The sequence below is a fragment of the Tetrao urogallus genome (assembly GCF_951394365.1).
Source record: "Tetrao urogallus genome assembly, chromosome: 2".
Taxonomy (NCBI): domain Eukaryota; kingdom Metazoa; phylum Chordata; class Aves; order Galliformes; family Phasianidae; genus Tetrao; species Tetrao urogallus.
Window position 1 is genome coordinate 94978070 of NC_136814.1, and position 19293 is coordinate 94997362.

A 19293-nucleotide genomic window follows, 5' to 3' on the forward strand; every position below is an offset into this window, starting at 1 on the left:
TCAATTCTTGCAGAACGTAATGTTCTTTAGACGTCTTCATGCATCACCAACTGCTGTTGTGGTGTTCCAAGAATTCAGTAGAAATTTGAACTAATTACTAAACCTAATGTGAAGTTTCTTTGACTAAATGTTGTCATAACAGGATTTTAAAAGAAGTTCCTCTGAACAGAATTTCTCAGATATTCACTCAGCTATTTTTCCGTAAAAATCAAACCGAGGGTCTTGATTGAGCCAACAGTATTCAGTTAAATATAGTCATGTTCTTGAAAATATTAGATCAGAATGACTTTGTTAAGACACAAGAATTTTCAGTTTGTACTTAAATGCTTTGTTGAATGGAAGTACTTGTGAGCTCTCTGATCTTGACTAGGCGAAACTAAAGGTAAGCCTCGTTCCAGAGAGGTCTTCCTTCCAATGGAAGGATTGCTTTACATTTAAATTGTTGATTACAAGTAGTATTTATCTGTGATAGAGATAAATGCTGTAACAGGAAAACCTGTGGATGAGAATCCAAGAGACAAAATGGTAAATCGAAGTCTAATTCCTTTTCACTGTCTAACTTCTTTCTATAGATGTGCTTTCTCCTGCACCACCGCCTCCAGTGGCAAAGACAGCCAGCATTATGGAAGCTTTGAGCCAGCAATCTAAACAGCAACCAGCTCCTCCACAAACTAAGCCAACCCCGCCACCGCTGCCCCCACAGCCTCCTAGTAGAGTTTCTCAAAGAAAGCCTATTCCTGGGTAATTGATGCCATTTTAGTATTTAATGCATATATTTCATAATTATTATTAACTTTTCAATTATGTGGCACGTAACATGAAAGTCTTCTAAAAGGCACACACACCTTTGCCAGCGATGTGTTCTAAAGTATGCGAATGAACAGAAGACAGATACTAAAGGAAGTTACATTACAAGGATTCCCACAGTAAAAACATGGTAGACTAGTGATTTAATGTTGGATGACTTGAGTAATATCTACAGAATGATTACCCTTGCTGGAAGTAAGAAGCCATGAAGAATAATCAGTTTCTAGTTTTCTTATAACAAGGAAGAGATAAGAGGATATTATGTCTGATTATGTCATTTGTTGTTCACGTGTTTGTCCTTCATTCAGTTCCATTCAGTATTTTCATTCATGGTGGAAGTAGACCTGGAGTAGAAAATATTCAGATTTGCAGGAAACAAAGTTAGAAGGGACCCTTGTCCTGCTGGTTGTGATTATATTCAAAGTAGCCTTGAAAAATGGCTGTAGTAGTCTAGGGACAGGAAGGATGTTATTTATTAAGCAACACTTGGTACTGAGGAACAATCAGCTACAAAAACAGACTAAGGAGAATGGCAAAGTATGGTTAAACAGAAATCCTTTAGAGAAGGAATCTGCAAAGACATAACGAGGCACAAATAAAAGTTATTCAGAAGACTTAGGAATGAATCCTTCCAACTATTTCAACATCAGTGACCCCTCATCTGGAGTACTCTATTCAGTATTGGGTATTGAAGTAAAATAAATACACAAAGTACGGTGGCTGAAACCAGGGGAGATCAGTAAGATAATGAGAAGTCTAGAACATATGGCTCTTATGATAAAAGTTCAGAAGAAATGAGTCTTATCTTTTAAAAAAAGAGAAATTGTAGCACAGATACAAGCCTTCAAATATATGCAACAAATTGGATGATGTCATTCCTTTTTATGTTTCAGGGAGGCTCTGAAAATAATATTGTGGTTTAAATTGTAGCAAGAATAATTTAGATGCCAGGGAAAGCTTTCCAAATGAAAGCACAGTGGAATATGTTACCAAATTTTCTAGGAATTTTTTTGATTCTCTGCCACTGAGAATTTGGCAGAATATAGCCTGTACAAACGTAGATAGTTATAAGATATAGGAGCATGTGTACATATGCATGTCTGTGTGAGATAATATGTAGGGGTGATGCTTTGTGACGAGAGATAAACGACCTCTGACCTTCGTTTCTAGCCCTCTGATTGTATATAACATACTGAGTAAAAGGGAGAAGCAACTTGAAGTTTGCTATAATGTAGACAATATATAATGATATAATAAATTGCACTGAAGAATATTAAAAAGCAATGGAATGGACTTCAGAACTTAAGAAAAGAAAATCAGCTCTATGCAAACTGCACAAATGGAACCTGAAATTATTCTTCTACCTTACATTTGTAGCTGAAGTGCAGCTAATTGTCGGCTTGCTCAAAAATAAGGAAGCAAGCTAATATTTTAAAATTAAAATACCAGTCACCAAAAGATACTGATGATATCACAGGAACTTTGTAATTTGAAAAATATCTTGGATTCTTGTGGTTGGTGTCCTTGTTTGTTTCTTAAATGGAAGAATTTCTTACTTCTTTGAATAGGTCTGAGAAGTCATCTGGCTTAAGTAACAAGGGGCAGTCTAGAGGACTTGGGGCTCTACAACAAACTGGTAATTATAGTTCATAGATTTATTTTGCTGCAGTTAATTATTATTATTTACAGTGTAATGGGGCCAGTTATTTCATTTATTCTGTGCATTTACACAGTCAGTACCAGCATTCATTTTCTTGATTGTGTAGGCCTCGATGCTTAAAGCTATTCTGCATGAATAGAGCAATATTTTAGCTACTGTTTTAGGGCACTGCAATAAAATATTGAAAGTTTGCATGGATTCTGTGGTGATTTTAGTGGAATTTCTCCTACCCAATATCCTTTTCCTCTGTATGTTTTCTGTTTATTGGTTGTTACTGTGATAACAACACAGTGAGAATTTTCTAGTCATTATCTGCTGTTATTGTTAGAAGTTTCCTGTGAAGGTACAGCATCTTGATGAAAATGGCCTTGATTAAGCAAGGAAAGTTCTAAAAGCGTGCAGTTTGTAATGAATGTGTGGAGAAGTGAAAAAATTGGTTCTGGTCTCATCTATTTTGTAGGGCTTTTTTCTCTTGTAACGTATCTGCAATATTAAATGTCTTGCAACACTAAAAAAAATCTGAAGTAACTGTATTTGCAAAAAAATAAACCTTTTTGGTGAAGAATATTGTAGAAAAATTACACTGTTTTTTAGAAAGAACCATTAAAATGAAATACACGTAGTATGTAAAATTCTTTGTGTCCTCCAATTTAGAATGATTCATTTAATTTTAATTTGCATTAATGTTTTTCCTTTTTTAATAATATTTTTTAAAGCATGCCTAAAATGTAATTGTTTTACTTGCCTTAGCAGCAGGAGAATCTTCTTCTGTATGTGAAATTCCAGTAACACAGACTGGTTCTACAGCAAATACTTTGGCACAGATCCAGCCACCGGCACCAATGCCAAGGAAATCCCAAATAGTAAGTAGACAGTCCGGGTTTGAACTTCATTGAATTTTCCACACGCTATCGAACACACTCCTGAGATTAATGATCTGTCCTGCTAGAAAGAAAGTGTGTGAACCATGAAAAATACAAAACCCGTATCCCCTGTTCAGTGTGTGTGACCTCTGGTAGATATTCATGAAAACCTTGCTTCTCTTGCATTTCCTTAGTGATGGTAAATGATTTTTAATTAAAAAGAACACCAACAAAAAACAAGGTTTAAACCAACAACAGAGCTTGGATTCTTTGCTTGTATCTGAACGTGACACACACCACGTATAAAATGTATGGGTTATTGAGGGTAGATGAGCTTGACAAGTGCACAGTAGTAAGTTATTTGTATGTCATTTAAAACTTGATTCTCTAACTTCAGTGAAGTGGTAAGGGAGGTTTTTTGCTTTCTTTTATAATGGAAGTGGATATAATTATTTACCTAAGTACGTCAAATGACTTCAGACTAGACTAGTCAGATCCAGGCTCAAAAGAAGAAAAATTGGATCTTTGGTGAATTAGTTATCTTTACAACTCTCTGTCATGCTGAGTATAGACAAATAACAATATAGAGATCCCATGCTCTTGAGGTGCTCTTTGTGACAAGGCCTGGGCTGTTTTGTACTTTGAATTCTGTGTAGGAACATGGTTCATAATAGCCTGAGAGGTGGGAGGTGTGCTGTTTCTGTCTCCAGAACTGTGTTATTAAGGGGTTATATTCTTTCTTCTGTCTCTCCATTCATTTTTCCTTAACCATGTCTGTTGAAATATTAACTCTCCAGCACAGACTTCAGTGTGTTCATGTGCATGGTCTTGCACATTTGTTTGGTGCTCCTAGAACTCTTACTAGCTTTTGTCATCTGATAATATGAAAAAAGCCACAGAGACATCTGGAGTTCATCTTGCATTAGTTGGTACTGTAAAATCTTCTGTTTTCTTGCCTCTCCCTCTCTTGTTTAACCAAGTTAATGTCTGTCTTGCATCAAAATAACTTAGATGGTTTAGACTACAATAAAATTTAATGGTCTGGTTAGTGAGAAATGGAGTAGCTATCCCTTTTGCTTATATGCACTAAGGGAATTGCTGTTTCTGTAAAGCTGTTAAACTCTGATCCCAATTTCTTTTGTGTGTTTTGAGATTCAGATGTGAGCACTGGATGCATCCATTCAGCACACGTGATAATTCTGAAACAGCTCCATGCCTGGCTTTCTGTATAAATTAAGGTCGTAGTAGTCCTGTATCTTGTTCACTCCTTTTCTCTTTCATAGGACAAACTGCTTTACTTTTGTGTGAAAGGGCTGTCCTGGCTGATTTTTAGAAACAGTCTGTCTCTACTCACTGTTTAATATTAGTTGCATGTAATGAGGAACATGTCTGACTCCACATACCTCCAGGGCACCAGTAGGCTCAATTTTTTGTCACTGAAAAAATCAGCTGGAAAATATTCTTCTGTCATAAGACAAAGAAGTAAGGAAAACCTGGCTCAGGTTGTATGCTAGTTAAGGTGCTTTAGCTAAATCAATCTAGCTAAAGCATCTTAGCTGAGATTTAGTCAAGGGCCCCCTCAGCTAAGGAGCTTTAGCTAGATCAGTCTAGCTAAAGCACTTGACTAAATCACTCCATTTGGCCTTATACTTCAATATTTTTTGCTATGTCTGCCAGAAATTACAGAAGTCAGCCCAGATTTAGGAAACAATTGCAGAAGTATTCCTTGAGTAAAGAAAAAGGTCTGGTTACACATATGTGTGCAGCCAGTGGCTTGTCTCCTATATAATGCGTTTGCCCAATAGCCTGTTTTTCATTTAGAAAGTTCCTGATGCAGCGTTTTTTTCAGTGTATACTTGAGATTCTTGAAAACATTGTTGACATATGGAAAACTTCCCTGGAAGATGTTAGCCTCATGGGAATGGAGATTTATTTTAATTCCTTTGACATCCAAAGAACAAGAAATACTTGGAATTACAACCCTTTGAAGTTAGTAATTATGTCACTGTTGTACTGATGTGAAGCTTTTTCCTCTTGACAAAGTTGGTTGTGGTTCAAACTGTAACTTGGCTGAGATGGAGCAAAATCATTGTGATGCAGTGCAAGGCCATGGGGTATGCACACAAACAGAGCCTAAGGATATGTCTCATCTGGGCAGGACATGGTTTATACTAAAATGCAAATGGATGCTTGTGGATGAAGTCTTTTCATCCCAGCTTTCTGTTCCGTGGCTGACCTAAGCAGAGACTAGGACAAGTTCCCAAACATGCACTGCATTAACATCTTTCTGTTGACTTAAATGGCACTTGCAGATCTGCTCTGGCATCTTAAGGTAGAAAGACTTTTGGTGACTGCAGCTGGAGAAACTGGAGGAGTGGCTAGATTCATTCTAGAAAGCTTATGCTGTGCCTCCTTATCCTGCACCTCCCCACTCCTTGCATGGAAATCACTATGAGCATAGCATTAGTGTTGATCTGCAACAGGAATTGAAAGCAAATGCAGCAGCCGTAGGTAGCATAGGATCACAGAATCGTAGGGATTGGAAGGGACCTCCAGAGATCATCGAGTCCAACCCCCCTGCCAAAGCAGGTTCCCTACAGCAGGTCGCACAGGTAGGCATCCAGGCAGGTCTTGAACATCTCCAGAGAAGGAGACTCCACCACCTCCCTGGGCAGCCTGTTCCAGTGCTCCGTCACCTCACTGTAAAGAAGTTCTTGCGCACATTCGTGCGAAACTTCCTATGCTGCAGCTTATGTCCGTTTGCCCTTGTCCTGTCTCCACTCACCACTGAAAAGAGATTGGCCTCACCACTATGGCCCCCACACCTCAGATATTTATAGACCTGGATCAGGTCCCCTCTCAGTCTTCTTTTCTCAAGGCTGAACAGACCCAGTTCACTCAGCCTTTCCTCATAGGAGAGATGCTCCAGGCCCTTCACCATCTTTGTGGCCCTCCGCTGGACTCTTTCCAAGAGATCCTTGTCTTTTTTGTACTGGGGAGCCCAGAACTGGACGCAGTACTCCAGATGAGGTCTTACCAGGGCAGAGTAGAGGGGGAGGATCACCTCCCTCGACCTGCTGGCCACACTCTTTTTAGTGCACCCCAGGATGCCATTGGCCCTCTTGGCCACAAGGGCACACTGCTGGCTCATGGCCAGCCTGTCGTCCACCAGGACACACAGGTCCCTCTCAGCAGAGCTCCTCAACAGCAGGTCATCCCCCAACCTGTACTGGTGCATGCAATTATTCCTCCCTAGGTGTAAGACCCTACACTTGCTTTTGTTGAACCTCATCCGGTTTCTTACTGCCCAGCTCTCCAGCCTATCCAGGTCTTGCTGAATGGCAACACAGCCTTCAGGCGTGTCAGCCAATCCTCCCAACTTCGTATCATCAGCAAACTTGCTGAGGGTGGCCATTATCCCCTCATCAAGGTCATTGATGAAGATGTTGAACAAGACCGGACCCAGCACAGACCCCTGAGGAACACCGCTGGTTACAGGCCTCCAACCGGACTCTGCACCACCAACAACGACCCTCTGTGCTCTGCCAATCAGCCAGTTCTCAACCCACCTCACTGTCCACTCATCTATCCCACACTTCCTCAGCTTTGTTATAAGGATGTTGTGGGAGACAGTATCAAATACCTTTCTAAAATCAAGGTAGACTACATCTACCACTCTTCCCCCATCCACCCAGCATGCGACAACATCATAGAAGGCCACCAGGTTGGTCAAGCACGACCTCCCCTTGGTGAACCCATGCTGACTACTCCTGATATCCTCCTTTTCTCCTAGCTGTCTGGAGATGACATCCAGCACAAGCTGTTTCATCACCTTTCCAGGGACAGAGGTGAGGCTGACTGGCCTATAATTGCCTGGGTCTTCCTTCTTGCCCTTTTTGAAGACCAAAGTGACATTGGCTATCCTCCAGTCTTCAGGGACCTCCCCCATTATCCAAGACCTCTCAAAGATGATGGAGAGAGGTTCAGCAGTGACCTCCGCCAGCTCCCTCAGCACACGAGAGAGGCAGGAGATTAGGGTGGTGGGGTGGTGGATACTGTGATGCTAAGGCAAGACAATTTCAGCATGGTTTCAAACAAGACATTACTAGGATTGGAATCCTACTGCAATATGGAATATCGAAACTCCCTAATAAACAGTAGTGAGAACTTTTCAATTGGAAAACCACTCCTGTGGCTTGCAGTCTTCAGCACTACAGAGAGCCTGAAGATATTCTGGAGAATTTATAGATTGAATTTAAGGGTTTAGTAAATTAGAAAAGGGCATATTGGTACATGACTCAGACCTCACAGCACTCACAGTGTAGCACTTGATTGATCAGCACATATTTGGAGTAAAGTCGTGATTGCTGCAGTGATGTAGAGCTCTGAAGGCTGGCTTGGGTGAGCCGGAATGGAAGATTACAAAGGGAAAGCTGGCCCACATTGATGGCATAGAGGTTCTGAAAGGCTGTGGAATGAAAAAGTAAGAGATCTAGCTGAACTCTAACCTATGAAAAATAACTGTACCATTTTTGCTGCTTTCTTTAAATCAAGTCTAAGTCTGCTTTGACTCTTCCATGCTTGTTATTTACATTTTCTTATTTTTACATTTCAGTCAAAAACTAAACCCAAAAGAGTGAAAGCAATTTATAACTGTGTAGCTGATAACCCAGATGAGCTAACTTTTTCAGAAGGAGATATCATCGTAGTCGATGGCGAAGAAGATCAGGAGTGGTGGGTGAGTATTTTGTGTTTCCTGTCAACATACTTTAAAAGAAATACATGAAATGCAGAGGTTGATTCCCACTTCAAAAGATTCCTGTTGGGTTTCCAAATAGCAGAAGTTTCATCTCATGAAAGCCCTATTCCAGGTGTTTCTTCTGTTCAAAAATTAAGCTTCAGATAAATCTTTAGCGTTTCATTCAGGAAAAAAAAAGTTTGATTAGTAGGGTACCCAGTATGTGTAACTAAGGAAATTCTTGGGTGGGTGTCAGCAACTTAAGAATCTACAACTATTTTGTATTCCTTGAAGATGCCCTATGGTGGTCCTCAGGAGACAGCTTTTTATTGTCCTGATTCTTTAGCTGACTGAAATTGAGAAGTGGTCTATTCTGTGTGCTGGGAAACCAACTCAACTATTTGCACTCCAGAGCTGCATCAGCTGAAGAAGTCTTGGAAAATTGTTTTGTGTGAAAACACTTGCCTTAGCCTGATTGTTAGCTAGCAAAGAATAGAATTCCATATTGCATCTAAATTGGCAATAATGCTGTGCCTAAGTACATAAAGATTCATTTAAAACCCCAAATGCTTGAGATTTACTGAAGCTTGATCCATTCTTTTCACTTACTGCTAAGAGGAGAAAGGAACAGCAAACAGAGACTGAGCTGCCAGGCATTCCAGAATGAAATGAAATGGCATAGTAGAGGTTCTGTATTATGAAGTGTTGTTTTCAGAAAGATGAATAAAAGAGAATTTGGGGGGAAAAAAAGTTTATAGCTGAATAAAAAATGCATCCTGCTGGTCTGAGTTTTGTCATGATGTTTCTTTGTCTTTGGTAAAAGAAGAAAAAAAGATGTAGGAAGAGACTTGTCATACTTTAGACAGGAAGGTCACTGGTGTTCATTTTGGTGATATTGTAATTCCTTTTTGAGATTAACTTGAAAATTATCTGAACTCTTGTAGATTGGTCATATTGATGGAGATCCGAGTCGGAAAGGAGCTTTCCCTGTATCATTTGTGCACTTTATTGTTGACTAAGTTGCTACTGATAAGTGGAGACATTTCTCATTACCAGCGGTCACAGAAATAAGTTTTGCTCTGTTTCATTTCATCTACCTATCTGCAAACACCTTGCCAGAACACTGCCCAAGTCCTAGGTACTGTAGCTTACTTTTTTATTGCGATTGTTCTGATTTTGGGACTTTTAGAACTTTTTTTTATGTGAAAACTTCTCATTATCAGTTTACACTTCAAAAACAAAAACAAAAACAAAAAAACCCTCTTCCTGTATTTTTTTAAGGTGAACTGAAAAGCTTTAACAATCAAAATCCATGTAAGTATGTGAACATCACAACATAAAGAATGTTCTTTTTAAACCACTCACTGTTATTTTATTCTCCCGTTTTAACTTGGCAATACCACACTTCAGTGTTGCTTCCCCAATCAAGGAAATTGTGTGCATTTGTAACAGGGCAGTGAATTTATCCAATTCTCAATACAGTTTGAAGTATTTGGAACCAAAACACGCAAGCTGCTGCTTAGTTCTCAAGTGAACTCATTCAGCATTTTGCCATAGTGGCTGTCATCCAGGATGTCATCTATTGCAGAAGGAACAATTCTAACTAGGTGTCTTTGGCCAGGTAAAAGTAAAAAGTATTTCAGTTTACCACAGGAGAAACTTCTTTCTTTCAGAATGGATGTAGATATTTGCTTAAAGTTATCTGAAATCTGTGTTAGTCGTTGAACTTTCTAGGTCTGATTTTGTGAGCTTGAGACTTTTACTTTTCTAGGCTGCACGTGTGTGGAACCTGTTTTTCGAATGTTCTTTGTGTATGTTACATCCATTTTGGTCATTTAATGTGACTACTGCTGGTTAACTAAACTGTGGCAATATTACTGAGTTACTGCATTAACTCAAGGATATGAAAACTGCACTTCCTGAAATGTACTTAACCATGATGATGGATTGCAGAACATTTCTTACACTTGTATCATTATAGTGGTTAGGCTTTTTGTTTGTTTGTTTGTTTTGGAATTTCTTAACGTGTTCACACAGAACGTATTTGGTGGAAGACTTAGATAACTATCCTTGGTTAATAAGGTCTCTGACACCTCACAAGTACAGTACATTGCGTTCTATTTTATAAAAATTTGTGTGCCACTACCTTGCAAACAGTAATAGTTTGCTAACTCACTCTGTATTTATATAATATACCCACCTATATGGTAGCTACACTGTTAAATCTGTTTTACTGATTTGTGAACAAAGGCTAGGCTATTGATAATTCCCAGTTGGCTGGTGGAAAGCACCAATGCAACTCAGGTGTCGTTTTGGGTATATTCTGGGATTGTACCAGTGGTTGCTTTTATGCTACAGAAGCAGCTGGTAGCATACCGTAAGAAAAACCCATGTCTAGGTCACGTTGGCTTTGACCACATTTTGTGAATATTCTCTCTAGATTTATCGAGAGAGCTTCAAATTTCTGACAAGTGATGTTTAAATTGAGCCATTTTACACGGAACAGAATGGAAAACAAGCCCCTGCATGTACTTATTTGGAGAAAAATCACATATCCCACAGTGCTGGGAGAGCAACACTGATCTTGATCTAACCTTGTATCGCTTTTCCTGAATGTCCACTTGGTCAATAGCCTCTCAAATGTGTAGGTACAGCCAGTATACACATAACTTTCATTTTCCTGATGCTGTTGCTGCAGTTTAAATGGGGAACAAACTGGAATGTTTCAAGATATTTTTGTTGCAAGTTGAAGCAAATTAGTCTGTATTTTCAAAGTTCCCAGTAAAATGATAGAGTAATAGTTTAGCACTACAGTTCTATTCACTTACTGAATTTCAGTTTGCAACACTATTTTGTATGTTTCTATCCCTGATAGAGTCTAGAGAGTAAATGGGCATATTATTTTGCACAGATCTCCTAATGTACAGTATTTTTAACACAGAATCTTATAGTGTACAACTCGTAAAGTTTAAACAATGATGCAAATTTTCCTTGGGCTCTGCTAGAAGAGGAACACACTTTAAAATTAATCGCAGTCCTGTTCACCAGTCACTTAGGAAGCCTTTAGACTACACTGCAACAGCACCAGCAGTGCAGACTGTTAAAATGTTGAGGACCAATAAAGAGCAGCTAAATAAAATTTATCCCTAGATTTTCAACTTTTCTCAAAGTTTGCTTTTCCTCTGGCAGAGGAAGAAGAAATTCTAGAGCCTGTAGATATCTATTTATAATATAAAATTTAGAATTTTAAGTCCAAAATCTTGGCATATTTCATACAGCTTTTCAAATCTGATCAAAATAATGATTCAAAAAAACTGTTAATAGACTATTAGGTTGCTGTGTTAACTGTTTAAAAAGGAGCAAAGGACACTTAAAAATGCAGCTTAGAATGCTATGAGATGTATAATATTCAATTCAGTGGTTTTTATTTTGTTTAGTTGCAGAGCAACTGTATATATTGTATAACCGAAAATCAACTCTTATTTTCAACGTCCTGGATGCAGTGATTTATAATTAGAGCATGATTAATAAATTTTACTCTTGTTAACCAGTCAAACATCTGGAGAAATAAAACTACTTTTAAAATCACTTCGGCTACTTTCTCTCTGTATTGCTTACACAATTTTGTTCTTTGTGTAAAATGAGAATCATAGAATCACAAGATCATCTAGTCCAACCGTCCTCCCACTACCACAGCTACCACAAGCACTAAACCATATCCCACAGCTCCTCATCCAGGTGCCTCTTGAACACTGCCAGGGACGGCGACTCCACCACCTCCCTGGGCAGCCATTCCAGTGCCTGACCACTCTCTGAGAGGAAAACTTCCTTATGTCCATCCTAAACCTCCTCTGGTAGAGCTGTGAGAGAGAACTGTGCAGACAGCACATCTTCTATTAAATCAGAGGTATGAAGAACCAACTACTTATAACCACTTCACTGCTCTTGCCCTTTTGTTATGAATCTCTGGTAAGCAGAACTGAAGTTTATATTAACAAATTCATTTAAAAAAATAGAAGCAAGTGTCAGTTTTATTTTACATTTCTACATCAATATACAAAACATGATTTAGAAAAAAAAAAATCCATGTTAAATATAAAATTCTGTATTGTTCTGGAAACAACTCTGGTGGAATAGTTTCTTCAAGTCACATCTGGGGAATGATGAAGTACCACAAACACTGTTGCACGTTCTCCTCTCCACAGCAAGTCTTTTCTGAGTTTGTGTGTGGCTGCAGCCAGCCTGCAGTATGACAGAGCCCCATGTCCTCCTCTCACAAAGGCCTCTTGTACTGCACAGTCCTGTGCTGCTGGAGAAAATCAGGACTTCTCCGACATCAAAACTGAATCAAAGGCTGTGGATAACACTTTGCAAATAGCTTGTGCTTGTTCCTGTATTGCATAAAACACATGCATTATTTCTTTCTGAACAACTTCTGAAATCATTGAAACTCAATTAAAGCAGAGCATGGTCTGTATTGTTCATTGGGCAGACATGCAAAATAGAGTAGCACAAGTGAGATTTAATTGGATTTCTGTGGCCTGCAATGACATGCAGGAAGCTGTTATAAATGAGCTCTTTTGAAACAAGTCAGAGTTGTTAGCTTTCATCATAGCATGATACCAGCATTCAGAAAGTCAGTACATGTGATCCCCCAGCACTTCTCAGTGTGTGTGTCATGTCATAGTATATCTGACAAAGAATTATCCTACTCTTAAGAGGACATCACTCCCATTGCCTTTAAACATGAATGCATGCTTTATTGCCAGAGTTGTTACTCGATTCCTCCCTGCTCTGTTGGATTTTTGTCTTTTTTGTTGGAGTTTTGTCTTTGAAAATACAAATGGAGGCTTCTTCTTAGCAGCTATGATAGCATACTTAGATTAGCAATGTGCTTTTTCAGGCACGTATATTTACTGGCAGTGTTGGAATGCAGAGATTTTACTCAAGCTGATCAGTCAGGGCAGATTTTTACTCTTTGTAATTAATTGAACAATGCATCTTCTCCCAGAAAGGCTCATAAGGCCCTTGGATTTCAGAATCTCCCTTTACAATCAAAACACCGATAACCAAATTAAAGACTGTAAAGATCAACTCTTACCAAACTACTGCACTGATATACCCAGAGGCTGCATTCTTCAGAGGCTGCATCTGTTGTCTTCAAAGCCAGTAAGCTTTTTCCTGCTCCCAGACCATCATCATAGCAGACCATCCGTACAATTAAATAGAGAGCATGCCTGTGTAAGACATCCTGAAACCATTTGGCAAATAAGTTACTCTGGAGCAGTGCAACAGCTTTTAAGTTTTCTGCATACTTTAATTCTCCCTCTGACAAATCTATTTACACGAAAAAAAGTATTCCTTGGTAAAACAATGCTTTTTTTTTTTTTAATTAAGAATTTCTTCAGGGTTTTAGAAGCAGTGGTTTAACAGAATTTTAGCTTCAATTTTTGCTTGAGTTGCATTTGAATGTGGTCCTGGCCACGTTACCAAAGCACATTTGTTTCCCAGCTATCCTCCCCCACCCACTGTACTTAACCCACCTAATGCTGTGTTACTTCCTTACAGCAGGTCCACATTTGAGAAGCACTTTGGTGGCCCTACATCACATACACATAACATGTGTAGCACACAAACAGCCGAATGATACAGTGATGGCCAAGAGCTGAAAACTGGTGCCTTGGTGCCCCGAAAGCTGACAGGAGAAGGAGCCCAAAGCACTTCACCACACCCCTCCCCTTAGGCTTCAGCTCCCAGGGTTGCTAAAGCCTGCTTGCAAGTCACTTCATGCTCAGTGCCAGCCAGAACCTCACTGGCACCACCCCGTTGTATTGGGAACTACTACCAGCAATGTAAGACCTCCTGCTGTCATGGTGCACTCAGAGAAATCTAACAGCTATGATACAGAAACAGAAATAAGGATTACATAGACAGCTATGGATGTACTACTCAGCACCCTTCTAGTTCTACTTCTCCAGTTATCCATTTTGTGGGGTTTTTTTTGTTTTGTTTCGTTGTAGGTTTTGTTTTCTTAAAATGGACACAAGTCTCCTAAACAAGATCCATTCTTTTTTAACTCTTTAATTAACAGAAAAATCCATAGAAAAGAGGTGGCAGGAGCCACCTCTTTTTTTCTCTCTACACACCACTGCTACCTCTGCTCTGAACTGCTTATTTCTGCATCATCACAGATTGCAATGGACACACTGTGCCATAAGTGTATGTGCATACATGCAATGCACAAATACACACACAAAGTCCAAAGCCTAAGCATGCCTTCTATAAGTACTCCTACCAAAGAGGTTTCTAGTGGTTGCCTCTACAAACAGTGCAAATGTGATCAGTGAATTACATCCATATATTTCAGTCACCATTTCCTTAATGCTGGATGAAATACAAGAAGAAAGACTTCTGTATCCTGCAGTCAGTTCTCTTGTTAGCATTTGAAATAGCTGCCTGTTCACCCACAAAGTTACCTACAAATTATAGAACTCTCACTTTGCTCCCAAAGCCTTACAAGATTGAATTATTTGTAGGAATGCAGAGAAAATAACCTTTTCATCCTGCAGCTCTATGAGTGTAGGTGTACTAACACGCTAAAGAGCAAACTAAATGTCAACAGTGACACATGCAAAAAGCCACAATTTGGAAAACAAAACGCAATGCCCAGTGCAAGCTAGCTTCATCACAAAAGGCTTTATCAGCTTGTGCATGCTCTCAGCTTGAAGCCAGAAGAATAGATAAAGATCTTAAAAATACCTATTTGACCTTTATCAAAGTATGACGTCCTGCAGTAACCTACGTCCTTACTGAGTTTAGGATGATGGCAAAAAGAGAAGCCAAAGAAACTCGGCCTGAGGAACTGTACTTCTTCCCACGCATTAGAAACAAGTGTTTTATTTTCTGAGGGGACCCAAAGGAAACTTTCTGGCTCTCTTCAGAGTATTCAGCTGTTGAGCAACACTTATCCACCACTCTCACACTTGAGGCTTTTACGAATGAGCAATGCTGGGTTGTTGATGGGTCATGACTTTGTAAGGCCGAGTATTTGCAGTATCTGGGGCTCTGAGGGCAACCAGAAGGAAACCACATGACTGCAATACAAAGCTCTACAAAGGCAAGTGGAGGGCCCTGGGGGAGAAACCGGCTGTTTATTTTTAGCAAAACAACTATTTCAAGTGCACTAAGGGAACACACAGTACATATAGGAAATAATGCACACAAATGTTCAATCAGTAAAGTGGAATTATGAGGTCTTAACGCTGGAGTGAACCTCCATTCTCAAGTTAGTAGTGCAAAGCTGGAACTTTGAAGAAAACAATTTAAGTATCCTTGAAAAAAGTATATATTTTTTCTCCCTCCACAATTACATCAACAGGAATTGAATTACTAACTCAGGCCAAAGAACCTATCGCCTTGGTCACCAGTCATAAACCTTTTCCCACATAAGAGGATGGCAGTTCAGCCACAAAGAAGGTAACGTGTGCCCAAGGAGCATAAAGATTTCCTTTCTTTTTCTCTGATGCTTTCTTAAGAGGAATGGATTTGTGTCAGAGAGCCCAGAAGAGATATGAAATGAAGCAGCCTTCCAGTATCTGAAGGGGTGCTACAGGAAAGCTGGGGAGGAACATTTTATAGGGGCAGGTAGCAACAGGACAAGGGGAAATGGCTTTAAACTGGAAGAGAGCAGATATTAGGAATAAATTCTTTACTGTGAGGGTGGTGAGACACTGGAACAGGTTGCCCAGTGAGGTTGTGGATGCTCCCCTCCCAGAGGCATTCAGGGCCAGGCTGGATGGGGCTGAGCAACCTGGTCTGGTGGGTGTCCCTGCCTACAGCAGGGGTTGGAACTAGGTGATTTTAAAGGTCCCTTCCATCCCAAACTATTCTACAAAGCAGTGCTACTGCGGGAGCTTTTTTTTTTTTTCTTTTTTCCCTAAAGTCAGAAGCGACACCTTGGTCACCCAGGCCATCTGTCAGAGAAACACAGGAAAAGGCTTTTTAACTCTCATCAAAAGGATTGTTGTAAATCACTTACATACTGGTCAGATGTTGAAACTTTGATGCCATATTTGGAAACGCCCATTATAAACTCCTCTTCACCTGGAACAAAAGGTAACTTTCCATCTTGCTTTGGAGGGAAACAAACAAAAGCCTTTAGTGCAGACAGAATAATATTAACAATGAAGATACAAAGTAGAAAGCGTTTCTATTTGTACTTCACTAGCTTAACAACATCACTATCCCTGCTCGTGTGGTACTGTGAGAAGCCTGATATTCTTGCATCGTCCTATCTCTTTGTTCTATGAAACACAACATGAATCCAGAAAGGCATTTATAATCTTGGGTAGGTGAGGGAAGCTGGGGCTATCACACTGCTCTGACTTCAGCTGATTTACATTCCACACCAGCAGCAACAGCTTTGTATTTGGCTGTAAAAATAATTTCAGCATGTTCAAATACTTGAAGCATCAAGATGTAAGATAAACAGATTCTGTGCCTTAAAGGTACAGTTAACCTGCCTACCCAGAACAACCAGTTAAGAGCTCTTAGAACAGAAATAAATATAAGAAAACACTTTGGCAAGGATGACCCAAATATTATCCTGTTTCTTTGGTCACAGGTTCATAAGTGAATGTAAGCAGAAAATGACAATTTTCCTCCACAGAAGAACTTGTTCTACAGTACTAAGTAAATCCAGAGGAGATATTCTTTGACGGGTACTAATCCTAGCAGTGCTGCAGATGAGGTGACAGCTGCCAGGTGAGACGTTCATTGCATAATGACTCACAAAAGGTCTGAGTCTGCTTCTTCAGGACTGCTTTTCAGGAGCATCTTCTCCAGTTACTCGACAGCAGGGAACAAGTATGACTGGTGTACTTCATTTTATTTTTTATTAAGCTACTTTATTCTAGTAAGTCTAAAATGTATAGCAAAAGGTCAGATCACGTAAGAACATGAAAGAAATACACCTAAGCTGAGGATATTCTAACACTGTATTCTTTTGTAACACACTTACCTGGGCAACATCTATGTAATTTATCAAGTCCAATGGCCCTTCTAGATTTTTGCTCTCATTATGTTTCAGTTTTTCAATGGCGCCAACATACTTAACTCTGAATTCTGCACATGTATCAGAATTACTATTGCTCTGTCCTGCAACAAAATAAAACAAAGCAACCCTGAATAGCTCAAGAGCATTCATCCTAATTAATAAGTTAGCTCCACTGGCATAATCAAGAAACACAGGAAGCACAAGAAAGCTGACTCTACTTTTCTACAAACATTTTTTAAAGAACTGTTTGTCTTAATAGCGACGCACTGTGATCTGGTAAGCAGGGAGTAAAAGCTAACCTCATTACACTAATCTCAGTGCATATGTCAATTTAGAGAAGTATGAAACACAGTATCCAGAACATTACATCAGATTTGTGCTGTGTAACAGACTGGTAACGAGCTAACTGAATTTTCCTTACTCAGATACCTTGCCTTAAAAGCAATGGTTTTGCACTAGGTAACACAGAAGCCAGGAGCTGGTCAGCAGTCTAACAGTTCGCTCAATTATGAAAAACAGGTATTTTAATATTTAATTTTCTATTTTTACATAAACATATGTAATGTTAATTCTACTCCATCTTATCTACTCAAACTCCAATTACATACCTGAGCTTTTTGTGGAGTCTGTATCAAGACTTGCCACAGTACTGGACCTGGAAAGTCCCCCAAGACTGGAATCTACAGACTAAGAAGAAAATTAACGTCATCAGAAAGTTACCAAGAATATGTTGGCAGTTCACTTTTAGCTGCCCTGCCTCAACTTCTTAAAATAAATTAATATGCAATTCAGTTATTTAAGCTGCACTGCAAAATGGGAGGGGAAAAAAAAACCCACCAACAAAACACAACCCAAAAACCCTAAGCTTTTCCTGAAGCTAGCTTTGTGCCTCACTATAAGCTAGATTGATATAACTCAGCAGTCCATAAACATTCCAAAAGAAGTTGGAAATAAAAAAGAGAAAATGAACTTTAAGGTTATGTCCAGACTTTTCTGGTACTGCATCTTAACTTGAAGAAACTGACAACTACATCCTTGTCACCAGTGCTTGCAATAACACAGCAGTGCAAGGGAAGTGAAACCGCACCTTGGGAAATCCAGAATATGCAACTGATCATTCCAAACCCATCAGAAAAATGGACGCACTGAAACACTGAGAAACCAACTGATGCTGAAGAACAAACTCATTCTTGGCACCCATCACCAGGCACCATGAAGGGTGATGTTTATCACATAGAACAAATGAGCTGCTCCTCTCCCAGTCCCCAGAACCTGCTGCCAGGAGCTGTGTCTGTAGGAGCAATCAAGCAGCCTTCTCAGAATACCATGACCTTACCACGTACTCATTTTCCTACATCTCCCAGCACGGTCTGATGAGTAGTTGAAGCAGGAAGCTCTCCTTACCCAGCACAGCATTATAAAGAGATCACAGCCTAAGGTCAGTGCAAGTGACCTTACTCACTGAACTGCCTGCTCCAAACAGATGGATACCTCCCTGGAGGTGTTCAAAGCCAGACTGGATGGGGCCCTGGGCAGCCTGGTCTAGCATTAAATGGGGAGGTTGGAGGCCCTGCATGTGGCAGGGAGGTTGGAGATTCATGATCCTTGAGGTCCATTCCAACCCTGGCCATTCTGTGAACTGTGAATGTAGCTCCATAAGAGCGCATCCCAAAGCAGCTCACCTTGCTTTTCGTACTGATCTCGCTGCTTTGTGAGCTGCTGCTGCTGTGTCGCTTTTTTCCTTTTCTAAACATGTTTTCATCGTGGGCTGAAGGAAGGCGCTCTAGGCAGGACAGACAGGCATGAAGCTCTCAACCCAAGGAAAGGAGCTCCGTGCAAAGACCGGACTGCGCACAAGCGGCAGGAAGCGGCAGCGCAGAGACCGAGCCGGCGGCGGGAGCAGCTCCTCGGAGCGCTGCTCAAACCTCCTGCACCGGAGGAGCCTCGCGGGCGACAGGAAGAGGCCGCAGGAAGAGCCCTGCAGGCCGCAGGCAGCCGAGCGATGGGCGGCAGCGCTGCGTGCGGCACCGCGCTCCCCGGCGGCCCCCGCTCCGCGCCGCCCCCCACTCCCCGTCCACCGCCCCCAGGCCGCACCGGAGCCCCGGAGCCCCGGAGCCCCGAAGCCGCCCAGCACCGCTCCCGCCGCCCGCTCGCTCACCACCTCCGCCGC

General features: G+C 40.5%; 2 protein-coding genes across 5 annotated transcripts in view; one reads left to right on the forward strand and one right to left on the reverse strand.

Moving 5' to 3' along the window:
* Positions 1-9087, forward strand: part of ASAP2 (ArfGAP with SH3 domain, ankyrin repeat and PH domain 2) — a gene marked incomplete at both ends in the record, with an annotated part of 87763 nt that extends 78676 nt beyond the window's left edge. Inside the window, 5 exons of the mRNA XM_079550381.1 lie at positions 573-741; positions 2376-2443; positions 3218-3330; positions 7946-8068; positions 9013-9087. Coding sequence (XP_079406507.1) covers positions 573-741; positions 2376-2443; positions 3218-3330; positions 7946-8068; positions 9013-9087 — 548 coding nt within the window. The remainder of the gene's footprint in view (positions 1-572; positions 742-2375; positions 2444-3217; positions 3331-7945; positions 8069-9012) is intronic.
* Positions 9088-12387: 3300 nt separating this feature from the next.
* Positions 12388-18877, reverse strand: ITGB1BP1 (integrin subunit beta 1 binding protein 1; the record flags this gene model as incomplete). Of its 4 annotated transcripts, none has more annotated exons than XM_079550732.1 (6): positions 12388-12459; positions 13170-13319; positions 16107-16199; positions 17088-17224; positions 17732-17810; positions 18806-18877. In XM_079550732.1, the coding sequence occupies 6 exons, from the start codon at positions 18875-18877 to the stop codon at positions 12388-12390; spliced, it is 603 nt and encodes a 200-aa protein (XP_079406858.1). The 4 variants fall into 4 exon arrangements, with proteins under 4 accessions (XP_079406858.1, XP_079406857.1, XP_079406859.1 ...); XM_079550731.1 differs by having other exon boundaries at positions 16107-16223; XM_079550733.1 differs by lacking the exon at positions 16107-16199.
* Between the last annotated feature and the right edge of the window lie 416 nt (positions 18878-19293).